The 14,875-nt window shown below is 40.7% G+C and overlaps 1 protein-coding gene across 1 annotated transcript in view; it reads left to right on the top strand.

Moving 5' to 3' along the window:
• The window catches only part of galnt9 (polypeptide N-acetylgalactosaminyltransferase 9), a 90,898-nt gene that overhangs the window by 37,931 nt on the left and 38,092 nt on the right, over positions 1–14,875 (top strand). Inside the window, exon 5 of the mRNA XM_034872415.1 lies at positions 8,570–8,767. Within this exon, the coding sequence (XP_034728306.1) occupies positions 8,570–8,767 (198 nt within the window). The remainder of the gene's footprint in view (positions 1–8,569; positions 8,768–14,875) is intronic.

Here is a 14,875-nt window from a genome sequence, read left to right on the forward strand (position 1 = left end):
TATATAGCAATATATATATATATATATATATATATATATATATGGGTCCCTGTCTCTGGTTTGTTAAGATAACATGAAAACACAGTGTGAGCATCACCCTGCTTGTATTATTTTATTGATTTTTTTACAGTGACCTTGTAACCCTTGTAGTGTTTTGATGTACATTAAGCATTGCCGCTCTCTACTCTGCGTACTACACACATAGCCAACAAACGGCAGTCAGGGAGAAAGTTGCATCATTACCTAGCTGCAATACCGATGATAATTGATACCGTGGTGATCCGTCATCTGTTTCCCCATCTGCTTTTTTTTTTTTAAAAAGACGTGCCTTTCATGCCCCCACATAACCCATTCACCTCCATGTAGGTTTCCTCCTCCTCACTTCTCGTGCTTTGCCATCTCCACCCCCTTGTTCTACATGCCGAGGCTGTGTCGGCATACTTCCTTTGAGTTAGTTCACCTGCTGCCATTGTGTGAATTTCTCACACCTCTCTTTTCTGTTTCCCCCCCACACACCCTCACCCACATACTCGCCTCCATGTTCCCTTGATAACCCGCTGCCTTGATTTCTTCTTTTTTTCCGGAGTTTTTGATTTGCTTTGCGTGCTGTTTTATTTACAGGAGTCGATTAAAAGTAGAGCAGAATCCCTGTGGTTTTTCTACAAATAGGTGCTGGCTAAAGCAACATAGCAATGGAAGCAATGTCAGGCATCTCCGAGAACCTTCTTTGTGCTGCTTAGTTATCTTTTGAGTGTGTGAGTGTGCATTTATTATTACTGTACGTCTGCAAACATTCTGCGCTGCTCTTTTATTCAGATAGATTGACTTGTGGTATCTACACTATCTATTTGCTACAATGGAAAAAGCCCCTATTTATCATAATAGGATTATTCACCATTGCACAGTCAAGTGATAAGTGAGATGGATGGCTCCTCTAGACGTTGTGGCGAGTCTCCCTCAATGACCTTGTACACAATGCCTGTGCATTTGGAGCCGGAGACTACGCTGCCAGCTCTTAGCTGCAGCGCTGTGATTCATCGCCATGGCATTCCACCTGCGGTGCTGCACATTTGCAGCTGGAAATTAATGCTGCTTCGCATTACTGTTAAAGCCAACATAATTGTAGCATACTGTACAGAGCACTTGACAGCTGTTTCCCATTCCTTTACACCATGTTGCTTTATGGAAGTAAGAAGTGAGCAGTTTCAACCAGAGCAGTGATGGAATCAGTTTTCTACAGCTTTGCTCTGCTTTAATATGAGGATATGAAATCGTTGCCTATCATTAAGGCGGTATTGCATCAGCTATATGTTCATAATCCATCTCTAACACTTTACATCCATCCGTCATAGAGACAACGGCTGGCCTTTTTTGCTCCAAAGAGGACCTTTTTCCCTTTGAATGCTCTGTCAATAAACAGAGTTAACGGCAGGAAATGGGAGCGTGTTGTAATTAAGACTGTGTGCTTCCATGCAGCTGCAGAGGGGAGTGCAGGGAAATTGATATTTATTAGTTTTTTTTTTAAGTCCCCGCACTGTTGCAATCTCAGGTTCTTAATGATTAGTGATTAGAAGCGTTGCAGCCCCTCCCTGCTCAGTGTGTGCTGGAGATAAGATTGGCATTGCAGGGAGGTTGTAATGAAATGCATGCTTCACAAAGCAACACTTTGATGAATGTGGAATGCTCTGCCGCCATGTGGCCTGGTGAGTTTATCTAAGAATGAAACTGGTGTAATTCATAATAGTAAGAAAGGGAAGAAAACCAACATCCGCCTCCTATAATTGTCAAATATGTAATATTTGACACATCCATATTTGATGTCAGTTCCTTTTGGTGATATCGTGGTGCTATGTCTGTTTATAATGGCATGCAGGTGGAGTGGTAATATATGAGATCCAATGGTAAGTACATTTCTGAGCTTTTGAAGGCTGAGGAAATATTTTTCTAGCAAAAGTAAATCAGGTCTTTACTCTCGCTCACTGTGTCTGGCGGGGGCTCAGTGTTTATATCTGTCTGGAGACGAGAAAGAAAGCTGCAGTTATACTTAATGCTTCACAGAGCACCGGCCAGGCGGATCTCCAAAACCACCGAAAAGACAGAGATTTATGCCACCTTTACATTTGTATCCGATCAGTCGTATTAGTGTGGGATCTAACATGGCACAATAGGAACCTTTTCCAGTTCATGCTACTGCAACGCACTCTCTACTTCAAATAGCCCTGACACCATAATTAATTGAGATTCTGCATGGATACCTTTTTGTACGTTCTTTAGATATCTGCATTTCTTATGGGAGGCAGGAGACTGGCCTACATTAATATGTGTTCTGCATGTACACGTCTGAGCTGCTGTGTGAAACAGCCAGGCGGGAGGACGATTATGGACGGCCTCACATTTCCAGAGATTTAATGCGCTTACAAATGGCTCGAGGCACTGCAGGCTTAGATTCTTCTCAAAGACACACCGCACTGTCATGTGCACGGCACATATACACAGCAAACACACATGAACACTATCAGAGTTTATTTGACACACCACAGTGATAATGTTTTTTTATTTTAATTTTTTAAGATCATATTTTGGGGCATTTTCAGTCTTTATTTTGATAGGACAGCAGAAGACATGATAGGAGAGAAGGGGGGGGGGGTCGACTGAGATATCTGGGCGCCCCACAGGGATAATTTAACTCTTTTCAAGTTGGTATTTCAACTCCATGTGTGTCTAATATTTAACACTCCTCACTACTACTATTTCTAGTCATAGTTGCATTATCTTTATTTGTGACTTTAAATACCCCCAACCGGCACCATCAGACTCCGCCTACCAAGAGCCTGGGTCTGTCCCAGGTTTCTTCCTAAAGGGAGTTTTTCCTTGCCACTCTTGGTGGAATTACTAGAACTGTTGGGTCTATGTAAATTATAGAGCGTGGTCTAGACCTACTCTATCTGAAAAATGTCTCAAGAAAACACTTCCGTAATGTTGTGGTATAATTATGTTTGTTTTCTAATTGTTGCATGTTGTGGTATAATTGTGTGTGTTTTCTTATTGTTGCGTGTTGTGGTTTATTTGTGTGTGTTTTCTAATTGTTGCATGTTGTGATATATTTGTGTGTGTTTTCTTATTGTTGCATGTTGTGGTATATTTGTGTGTGTTTTCTAATTGTTGCATGTTTTGGCCTGTCAGGGCCACCGTACACTATCCTCAATTTGCTTTGCCATTCTTATGCATACTCTCACATTAATCATTAGGGTCATCCATGAAAGCTACAGTATATTAAAATTTAAAAAATTTTCCCCTGCATGTTATCTTACATATTCTACTGCGTTATGCCAGTGCAGAATTAAAGGATATCTTATTTTAGGCTCTGAGGGCCATGATGGTGCTTGATACTGTTAGATTCCATAATTTGATAATCTGCTGCTTTAGAATCATTAACTATTTGAGATGTGATGATGTGGAAATTGTTCTGGGTTGGAACTTGTTGGCCTGGCTAGGGCGTTGGTTTTCTCCGGTTGACTCCCACGGTCCAAAGACATGCAGGTTTGTTCCATTTTGACTCTAAATTGTCTGTAGGTGTGAATGTGAGCATGAAGGTGTCAGCCTTGTGATAAACTGGAGACTTATTCCAGTGTGTACCTCGCCTCTCGCCCAATGTCACCTGGGATAAGCCTCCTCCGTGACCCTGAATAAGATAAAGTGGTTACACATAATGGATGGATGATCTGTAAACTCTAAATAAAAAGGTAATATCAAAGGAGAGAGTGGCAGGTTGTTTATGTCAGCACTGAGGTAGAACACAGAATGAAACATCCTCAGAGGTTGTTTAAAGCGGATAAGAATTGCAATTGTGCAGTGGTATTCATCCTGGCTCGTAACACGCCATACTGTTTGCTTAATTCTACAAAATGTGTGCACAGCGTGATGCGAAGCTCCACTAGGGTACTGGCTATTAAAAAAGACAAACAGTCAGCCACGAAGAGTTAATAAATCAGAGGAGCTCCTGCTTCAATATGAACCGCAACAAAAAATGGCATGGTGGAGCAGATTTGCAATGGCGGTTGTCAACATGTATTCATAATATCGGATGAGTCATTGCTGGAAGGGGGGGAAATGCTATTGTAATATGGAACAGAGAATGATTTGGGCCAATGTGGATGAATAACCCTCTCACTGTTATACAGATGAAATGGCAGATACAGGAAGAGCAATGACACTGGCTCGTCTGTCAAAACCAGATGTGTCCTCATTTCCAGAGTGTCTCTATCTTATCAGCCTCATGGATCCCTAAGGTACAGGAGCTGCTGGCTCGCTCTGTTTTTTTGGGGGGGGGGAGGGGGGTTCTCAAGGACGCTGGGAGATGAGCGGAAGATGCTGGGATGGTAGAGAGAGCTCCAGGAGGTTAGGGAGGGTAGAAGGAGCTTCAGTAGCAGCAACAGCTCAGCAAACAAGGTCAGAAATCCATTTTTCTTGCACACATTTGAAATTTAGAGCTAGGAAACGTGTGCAGTGGTTACCCAGGCCAGCTTGCAAGAGCAACGCTCATTGTGTGACATCTTCTCTACCATTGTGTAACAGAAATAGGTAAGATTAGTCATGCTGTTCACGCCAAATTCGTACCCTACTTATGTCGCCTAACAATGAATAAACATAGTAATTTCAGACAATTTTTGCCTCATTTTTAGTTGGCATGGGTGAAAATGTGTTACCCTCAACATCTGTTGTGCTCTGGTTTCAAAATGCTGCAGTCAGTCGGAGAACAATTAGATACAAAATAGGATGCAGGATCAACAGGGTGATATTTGCTATCAACTGTTATTTATTTTCCCATTTTATGTATATATTTTAGGCGTTCTATTATCTAAAATGGCTTGAAAAATAGTGTAATTAGCTGAGAAAGTATCCCCCCCGAGGATGCCCCTGGACCCCTCTAGGTCTGTGTTGCACGCTACAGGCAGCTGTCTGGTCTTTAGTGGTCCCTGGTTCTGTGTTGGTGCCCCTTATATTCAGAATGCACATGTGTTGACTAATTCTAGAAGAATTATAGTAAAACTGATTTGTTGGAGCAAGTGAAGACATCTGACCAAGGGAATGTTGATGATCTTACACTTGGTGTCCACTTTAAGCACATCGCGTGCACTCAGTACATCTGTTCTTCCATAAATCTACTTTTATGAGGTCACGGATTTGTAGTTAACTATGTTATAGCATTGAGGTCACAGTTAGTGATGGCGTTGTACTGAGCTGGATTGTGTTAGGAGGTGTCATGTATTTAACCCTTATGTTGTCCTCGGGTCAAATTGGGACCCGTTTTCCTATATAAGTGTTCTTTTTAATTCCCCAAAATAACACCATTGATTCCACACAACACTCTTTGGCAAGTACAAATCTCTACTTTCATTGATTTTGGGGCGTCTTATTCAATTTTACAGCATTTGTGGTTTTGAAATAGTATTGAGTAAAAGTTGACATATTCCAGTCCGTGATTATCCATCAACATCCATTCCTTTAATTTAGTCTAAATAATTCCTAATTTCTGCTTTTCTAACTCAAACATTAGGTATAACTTCCTATAAATGAGGTTTATTGACCATAAATTCCAAAAACAACTGTAAAACTAAAGTTAATAAGTTAGTGTCACGTAGTGTTGAAAACGTCAAAAAAATGACAAAGGGTTGAAAAAAGGACAAAAACGTGAGAAAAAGTTAAAACATCGATAAAAAACCTTTTATGGGACAACAACAAAGGGATTAAATGGAATGTCAAAAATATAGAAACTCCTCAGTGTAGTGTGATGTACATTTTGTAACCCTCAGAACATTTTGGAAATGTCAAGAAAAACGTTTATAATGAAGATTATAACCTTTGTTAAGGTAGAATTTATGGCGCAGATTGATTGCAATAGATTATACGCGTCTGCCTATTAAAATGCCCACTGAGTGTATTTTTTAACATGTAACAGGTTCTTTGTCATACTACAAATTGAAGGAGAAAACTCAAACATGTGTCTAGGACAGGTAATATACTTTGGAAAACAGTCAGAAAGATCCATCTGCCAGCTTTTATTGGACACTCGTGTCATTAAATTCCATTTCTAAGTATTATTTCCGAATTTTACTGACATCCCATAGTATGCAATTTCGATCCATTCTCTCTGTACTTTCTGTCCCCTAGCTTCATGTAATAAGTAGCCATTTTGCTTTTTCAAAGACAAATGGATAGCACGTTTTGAAGAGAAGTAGATGGGGGGAGGGAGGGGATCCAGGTGAAGACAGACAGAAAGAAAGTCAGCGGGAGGGGAGATAGTCTGAAAGTTGGAGTGTGGAAGTGTACTGGAGAGATGCAGTTATCATTTTATAACAAGACCCTCTCTTTTCCCCACATAAATTTATAAATATATCATGTGAAGAATTGAGCGTGTGAAGACTTGCTTTGAAGATATGGTGGAGATCATCTCCCAGCATGAGAAGATTATACAAATGGAGCCAGTGCCAGCAGCATTTCGGTGTCAGTCTGCACCATATGGATCCCAAGACCGTGTTGCCTTTGGCCAAGGCTTTAAATAGCAGAGGGAGCTTTACTGTGTGGCATCAACAGAACCCATTCGTCCTGGATGGCACTACAGTTCCTACGGTAGCTAAGAGTTGCCTCTTAGGACCTGTTAACAAACGGCTGAGATCAGCTTTTACTGGAAGCAATGGAGACAACTTTAAATGTAATGTAAAAGTTGGGCTGATGCTCGTGCTTTGGATGATGTCTCATCTTATGATTGGTATGGGGGGGTTGGTCTGTGTGGGGAAAATGCATTCCGCAAAAGGTGTGTAGCTAAAAAGAACTCACATGTTATATTAGTTATAATATTAGTTCAAATTAGACACACACTAACAAGATACTCTGAGGTAAACAAAGACACAAAACTGGAATTAGCATTTATTTCATCCGTTGGTTAGACAAAGAAAGAAACAGCATCTCAACTGGTCTGACACTCATCTTTAACATATAAACATACAAAATATAACTTAAAGGATAAAATAATTGAGAAAAATGGCCTTAGAGGTAAAGCTTTTGGGAAATGATGTTCTTTCCTTGGAGTTAGGTGAGAAGATCAACAGCGCACCCAGCTAAAGTTGTGTAAGCTGGAGCCCGGGGGCAATTAGCTTAGTTTAGCATAAAGAGAGGAAGCACCGCTAGCCTCGCTCTGTCTGAAGTTACAGACGTGGGAGTGGGATCAATCATCTCCACTATGTCTTCGCACAAAACCAAATAAGGGAATTTCCCAACATTTTCCCAACTTTTACTTCAAAATAAGTCAATGTTTTACTTTTAAAAGGAGTCTGGACGTGAAACTTTAATGGCACAACGCTGGCTTCTTTGTTCTAGCTTGCGTACATTTGTAGGAAACGAACTGTAGGACTGTGGCATCTAAAGACGTGTTTGATGTAAGGTATAATTCTGCTAGAGGGAGGAATACTGTAGTAGCTCTACAGTAGTCGAATACATGTTACTACTACTACTACTATTGACCCAGTTACTGGACTAACTTCCATCAGAGGCCACTTTCAGGCCCGTGACTTGTTCTTAGTGACTGATGGGTTCTCTTGTACTCCTAACCTTCCACAGGATGAGCTAAGACAAAAACCATTATTAAAGTTTGAGGGCGCGGACTGACACACCAATCATTTTGAGGTGTTTATCCCAAATTGCCATGTGAAGAGCTACTCTTTGCCTTGGGATATTTTGTGAAATTGCCCCTGTTCTCCACTTATTATGCTCTAAAGGAAATGTGTGCCAGTCAAAGCTGCCTCGGAGCTAAAGCCATGAAACTGTATCAAGCGCTCAGAGCAAGGCCTTTTTCCACAAACTAACTCGCAACGCTTCACATAGAGGTAAAAAAAAGAAAGCGAGTGGATAGTCTTCCCCGGAGCAGACTTAAGCCTCTCCTTTCACCCGATGTGTTTTGCTTCATCAGGTTTTGCCTCCTATCAGGTCTCTCACCGGGATAAGTGTCACATTTTGACATTTCGTTTTTCATGAGCAGGAGATATAAAAAAGCGATATGATATTATTTGTTGCTCTGCGGAAAATTCATTTTTGCAAGACCTCGACATCATAAACGGTGGAGGGAAGCGGATCCTGGCAGTCGTTTTTAATGTTGAAGAGATGCTGATTCGACAGACTGCATCCTCGCTGAAAAACCCGTGTAAATGTGGCGCTGGAGTGAAAGTTAAGACGACATCCCCAGTCATCCATAGCTGGCAGAGTGTCATGGAACCGGGGTCTACAGTAGATTTGAAAAATATTTGGGTTGATTTCCTGCACATTGATTCTGTAAAACCACATTCCCAGCTTCCACTTTAGGTTACCATTCAAGTTTTATTCATTCGAACATTGTTGCATTATTAACACATCAAACCTTTACAGGGGCAGAATGGAAAATATGCATGGCTTTATTATTTGCCCCAAGGCAGACTGTTCCCCTCTCGCTGTCTTTCTTCACTTTTTGCAAATGAATTCCCTGCATACTCAACTGAGAAAGTCCACTCTTAACTTTTGCCTCTCTTCTTGTCCAAAGGGCTGAACCTATTCTGACCCGGATGAAGGAGGATCACACCCGCATCATCCTGCCCGCCATAGACAACATCAAGTACAACACGTTTGAGGTGCAGCAGTACGCCAACGCCGCCCATGGCTACAACTGGGGGCTGTGGTGCATGTACATCATCCCCCCACAGGAGTGGCTGGACAAGGGCGATGAGACTGCCCCTATCAGGTGAGGCCCTCGGCTGGCGAACAGCGTCCATTATAGATGAGGATGTTTAATGAAATATGGATAGGCTCAAGATATGATTTATTCATGTGTGGAACCATCAGACTAAGGTTCTCTAAGGGCCAAAGTGCCACCCAAACTCACAAATAAAGGCTTCTCGTACAAAGCCGTCTAATTACCACGATGAATGTAGTCATTTTGATGCGGGATGACAAAGACCACGGCGATGCAGTGGCATTAGGGTAATTGTGTGTTGTATATGATCAGGGCATACCATTGTTTTCACTGCTGAATGCAGGACAAAAGTGACTTGGATCATGTTTCTGGATAATCCTAGGATTGATTATATGCGTCCCCGGGCAAATCATGCTGGTCTTTAATGGATTGAGAAAGAGCTAGAGTAGGGTGTTGCATAGATATATATAGATAGATGATACTGCATATATAACTTATTAAATAAAATCTGACGTCACTAAAGTTCTGGCACCACCTGTGTTTTTGATGAGATTAATCTTTATGAAGGTTGCTGTTACAAGTGTGACACTTTGATTGTGTTGACTGATAACTACATATATATGTATATACATATGGCATGCCATTTAGGAAAGTAATTGTTACATATATCAGAAGTTCGACTATGTGGAATGAACCTTGAACATATTGACTGAAAGTGTAAATATGATGAAAGTCTGAAGATATTGAATGAAAGCTTGAATACATATAGAAGGAAGGTCTGAATATATTAAATGGAAGTCGTTTTAAAAGTCTACCAGAAAACCAGAGTGGGATTATGCTCTTTGAGCCACTGGAGGGCTTTAAAAAAAAACGGAGGAATGGAACTAAACAGAAACAAAACAGAGAAACTCTCCAGAAGTGGTGGGAATGGCAAGACTCCAAATGAATGCTGTGGAAATGCTACTTTTGTTTGTGTGGTTAGGCTTTCTGGGTATATCTGCATGACCTGAGTATGTATCAATGGATGTTTACCTGCTATTTGTCCATTCCATGTTTAGGAGCGTGGAGAATATTAGAGAAGTCACATTTTGGGTGTTTGATACAACGCCAGGTCCTGGAGCATGCAGCCCACCATGCAGCTTCTCTGCGATAACTTAAAGAAAATCTTAGAGCCCTCAGAAGAGAACATTAGCATGATGACTAGCAACAACAGAGAGACAGGGAGATAGCAGTCACTAGAATACCACAAAGAGAGGGGTAGCAGCAAAAATGAATGTGATGTCTTTTATTAATACTCCTCGATACTGTTCAATATCTCTGGCTGGGCTTGATTCTAGAGTGCGTGCAAGCAAAATAAGAGAAAAAAAGGACATATAAAGCTAGGTGCACTATGCACATAGCAAATGTGGTCATGCCTAAAATGCTCTTTAACAGAAAAACTGTAGCTGCCTCCCAGGTGCACGGTTAAAGGGATAGGTTGGCTTTTTTGGAGGAGGTTTGTATTAAGTAGTCTGTGTATTAGCTACAGGTGATGATGGTAAGCACAAGTTTGCAGAAGCAGACAGGGGTGATTGTGCCAGTGACCAACAAAAACCTGGTCTGAAGTCAGTAACGCAGCATTTCATTGTTATTTTTGCGACTAGATAAATTAAAAATTTGGTTCAGAAAACGGCAACGCTACTGACAGGTAGTTAAACTAGTAACGCTACTGCCCAAAACTGCTTGCAGTACAAGTAGGATTTAGCGTTGTGATGCCGTTAACACAGGTTGCTTATGTCAGGCTCTATTTAATCTGACAGAAGGCGTCAGAGTGACAAATGCCCATTTCAACCGGTTAGCATTAAATCCAACTAGTTTAGCCTGGTACACCGGACTGGACTGGTAAAACCAGATGGTTTTGTTGGGTGACCAGTTCGGAGACTACATTCTAGCAACCTCACCACAAGACGCCACTAAACCCTACACACTGCTCTTTTGAATCAGGGACTGATCTGACTGAGTTTTGAGACAAGTGAGATGTGTAACGTTCCAACCGTGGCAACGTGCCTTGACTTTGGTGTACTAAATAGAACAATAAAGGATGCCACAAGATTAAGGACAAAGATAGAGAGCATGATTAACCAGCAAAAATAAAAGTAAAAGCTTCTCTGCCAGGTTGTTCCAGGGCCAAAAGGCTGAACTTAGTATTAATAACAGACATGGCAAGAATTGAAGAAGCCTAACTGAGGGTCTGAGGCAACACACTGGCAAATGGGGAGTTCAAGGGCCTGCAGTATTTTAGAATTGACCTTGTCATGCTTTAAAATGAGTTGATTCTAAACCCATCGGCAAATTGAACGTTGCTGGAATCAGAATAAGCTACGTTTTTGGATAAATATCACTGAAAGCCTAGCTGCAAACATGAAACATACTGATGCTTCTTAAGAGAATGTCTTCTAATATTCCAAACTTATAAAGCTTAAACATTCCCACATGCTGTTGAATTTTGACCAAGGGCAATAAAAACTGAATTCCAAAGCAGTTTCATTACCTCGCTCGGTCCAGCGAAGGCAGAGCAATAAAGGTTTAATTTGATACAGTTGCTGTTATACAAACAAACAATGTGATAACTTTTATAGCGTTGGCTTAAATATTGAAGCCTTTTCCAGGCTTTACGAAAACCATGTATTATTGAGCTTAATAAGTGCTAGACCTGGGATAGAAGAAATCTTGAACAGCCTCATTCACTGCAGAGCTGGGTCGTGTTACCCCGCGCAGCAAATGGGCAGACCGCCTCAAGGGCCAGCTGAAGTGTGTCAGCTGTGTGGATTTCTATTGGTAATCATTCTCCCGCTTGTTTCCTCAAGGTTTCTGCCCATCAACAACAGACAATTTGTGCCCATTCAGTCTCAAAGCCTTTTCTGTCTGCTTAGACACATTCTACAAAGCGAGTAAAAAGGAACAAGAAGGCACAATACTGTCACACTCTGGACTGCAACCATCTTTTGGAGATTTGACAAAGAGATGTTTTTGCTTTGGAAATGTATGTACAGGGATTATTGACAGGACAGAAGAGGCTGGTAGTGAAAATGTCCACCATGTGGTGGTTTAAACAGAAACCTGAAATAGTCAAAGAAAACCACATGGACACTGTTTCCTAAGTGGAAAGCGATGTTTTTGGATAAGAGAAGAGCTTTGTAGGAAGGCCCACATCAAACATCTGCTCTGGTCACAGTTTAAATCACTTTTGAGCAAAGAAAATATGAGACTCAGACACGAGTAAACAACAGATGCAGTTATAGTTTCTGCAATTTACTGTTATAAGGTACCATGGAAACCCAGAGTTCTAGAAAGAGAACAATTTGAATTTGCTCAGCTCAGTTGCTCTGGCATCGAGTAATGCTGCTCATTAACTATGCCCTTGGAGCCGAGCTGCACCAATCACATTAGTGTATCTGATATGGGTGGGCCAGAGGCGAGCTGCACCAATCACATCGGTGTATCTGATGTAGGACAGCTGAAGCCGAACTGATTAATTACATTTTAATTACAGTTAATCACTTTAAGCAGATGTAACAATTAATGATGCACACGACAAATGACACACATGATTTAACAACAATAGAGGGCTTTTAGATAAAATGTCAAAGTTCCGTGTAGTATTTTGTCATCAGGTATGGCTATGTTTATCAATAGTAGCTATGCATGAAAGATCCTTTACAATTGTTTTTAAGATAATCGGATTTAAGAGGATTATGATAAATCAAATTCTTACTTATAATTATAAGTAAGAAACCATACAAAATGATGACATGTCATTGATTTTCCTCCCATTCCTTGCTTGATGCATCAGGGTTGTAATACCATTTGAAATGTGAGGTGACAGAAAAGCCACATGCCAAGTTCAAAAAGCAATTTCAACTGCAGTGTCTTTATCTGGAAGACAAGTAAGCAATCTATTATAAAAGTCTGTCTTGCCAAATTGCATACATGGATCAGATGCTCATATTGCATACTACAAGCAAATATTCTGGGGGGTGGGGGGGCAAAGTTAAGGAGTGGGAGGGGCGGATAAGCCCTGCAGGCACACCATGTGCACACTAAAAATAACCTAAAGCTAATGACATTAAGTGAGAAACCCACTGAAAAAAAATTCCAGCATGAATCCGTGATGTGTAGCGTAGTCCAGAAGAAACACTAATTTCGTCTTGTTTGTCTCAAACACACATTCTTTACGTCGCTGTTTGAAGTGACTTCTCTGTGCTGTATGGGTGTAGGTACAAAGAGCCAGAGCAACAGTGCGGGTGACTAAAAAGTGGTGACAGAGAGAGAACAATTGCTGGGTGTGTCATTCCCACTTACAACATTTTCCCAAAAAGCCACTAGAGACTGTGTTTTATTTCACACCCAAGTGATTGAAGGCACTCACAGAGCAGAAACAGGAGCTGTGTTGCCTCAAAGCCTATTGAATGTTTTAGTCAATGCCAAAGCTGGTACCTTTGGCTTTTCTATGATCGATTTCTCTTTGTCTGATTGTTGAATACTGCTGAAAAAATTGCGAGTCCAAGTGCAACCGGCGCTCTTTGACTCTATAAACTAGAAGTGGACATAGCATTCAACCTCTCTATTTTCTGGTATTTTTGGAGGAACAGCTGGCTCTAATTACTTATTTAAATTGAGTTCATTGGCTCTAGTAGGGGGAATTACGCTTTTCATGCCTTCATATTGCATGTTTTATCACTGTGCACCCCCGACAAATGAGACAGGCACCAAGCTTTTCTATAATTTCTTCTTTTTTCTTTCCTCTTTACAGTACCCGCTGAAGTTAAGACTTATCAGTGTGACAATATTTCATACTGGTGCTAAAAAGCATCGCAAACATAACAAACGTGTTTTTAGTGTCATCATCACATGCATCTGACTTCAGGTGCTGAGTCTGTACCAAAACAGGAAATGTTTACATTGCCAGGGAGCTTATTTTAAAGGTCTCATGGCATGAACATTTCACTTTATGAAGTTTTATGAGGTCCCCTCTATCCTCAAAAGCTACAGACTCAGAAGTTTTAGGACTGGTTCTAGTGGCTGTAATTCTGCACCAAGGCTGCATTTTGGGAAAGACACTTCACATACAGTATTAGGGGACCACTAAGGTCTATATAAAAGAGACTCCAGATACAGTATTAGGGGACCACTAAGGTCTATATAAAAGAGACTTCAGATACAGTGTTAGGGGACCACTAAGGTCTATGTAAAAGTCTTTAGATACAGTATTAGGGACCACTAAGGTTTATGAGCACCATGTCATGGGACATTTAAAAAGAGAACTCAATGAGAGCTGCACAAAGTTTACACTGTGCAGACAAGCAAGGTAGGTTACTTGTCAGGAGAGGAGAAAGGATGAGTTGAACGAAGGCTGAGTGTGTGCTGCGCCTGTCTTTTTATCTGCACAGTGAGTGCAAATAATGGCACTTGAAAGCCTCCCTGTCATGGCCTTATAATTTAAACAAAGACTGTATGAGGCTACGTCTGGCAATAAGAGTACGAGTCAGCACGCATGAGTTGTTCAAACAAAAGATACTTTTTAGAACCAAGGTATTTAGAATAAATACCTTAAGACATTCTCAGCATTAATGTGCAGTAATTCTAATTATATTTACAGTATAGTTTATTTTCCACTGAGAAGTATTTGACGCTCTAAATGGACTTCACATAACTAATGAGAATAAGAGAGTACTACTAAATTGCTATAATACGCCTCATATAAGTAATGTTTTGACACTTTTTTTAAACTGTATTATTTTAAGCAACTTGCATCAATTTGACACTACGCGTACCATGAATGTCAAATCATAGATTTATGTCAAACAAAAAGCTTTTTTTGGAAATATAATGGTACATGTGTTACATTCATCCGTGCACCAGAGATTTATGAAGGATTTTCAAAATAACTCCATGGTGATGGTCCACAGTGTTTTATATGGAGTCTAAACCTAAAAGCATCTGGCTCACACACAACATGGCTCAGTGCACTCTTTTAATAGAATCAAGGAATCATAATGCAGCTTTCCACTTTGAGTACTTACTACTGCCGTGTCTCTCAAACCAAAGAGGCACACACACATATGCCTCTTTTGTATGTGTGTTTAACAATATATGGTGAACGTACCCCGGGCGGCA

The sequence above is a fragment of the Etheostoma cragini genome, chromosome 5 (assembly GCF_013103735.1).
Source record: "Etheostoma cragini isolate CJK2018 chromosome 5, CSU_Ecrag_1.0, whole genome shotgun sequence".
Classification (NCBI taxonomy): Eukaryota; Metazoa; Chordata; class Actinopteri; order Perciformes; family Percidae; genus Etheostoma; species Etheostoma cragini.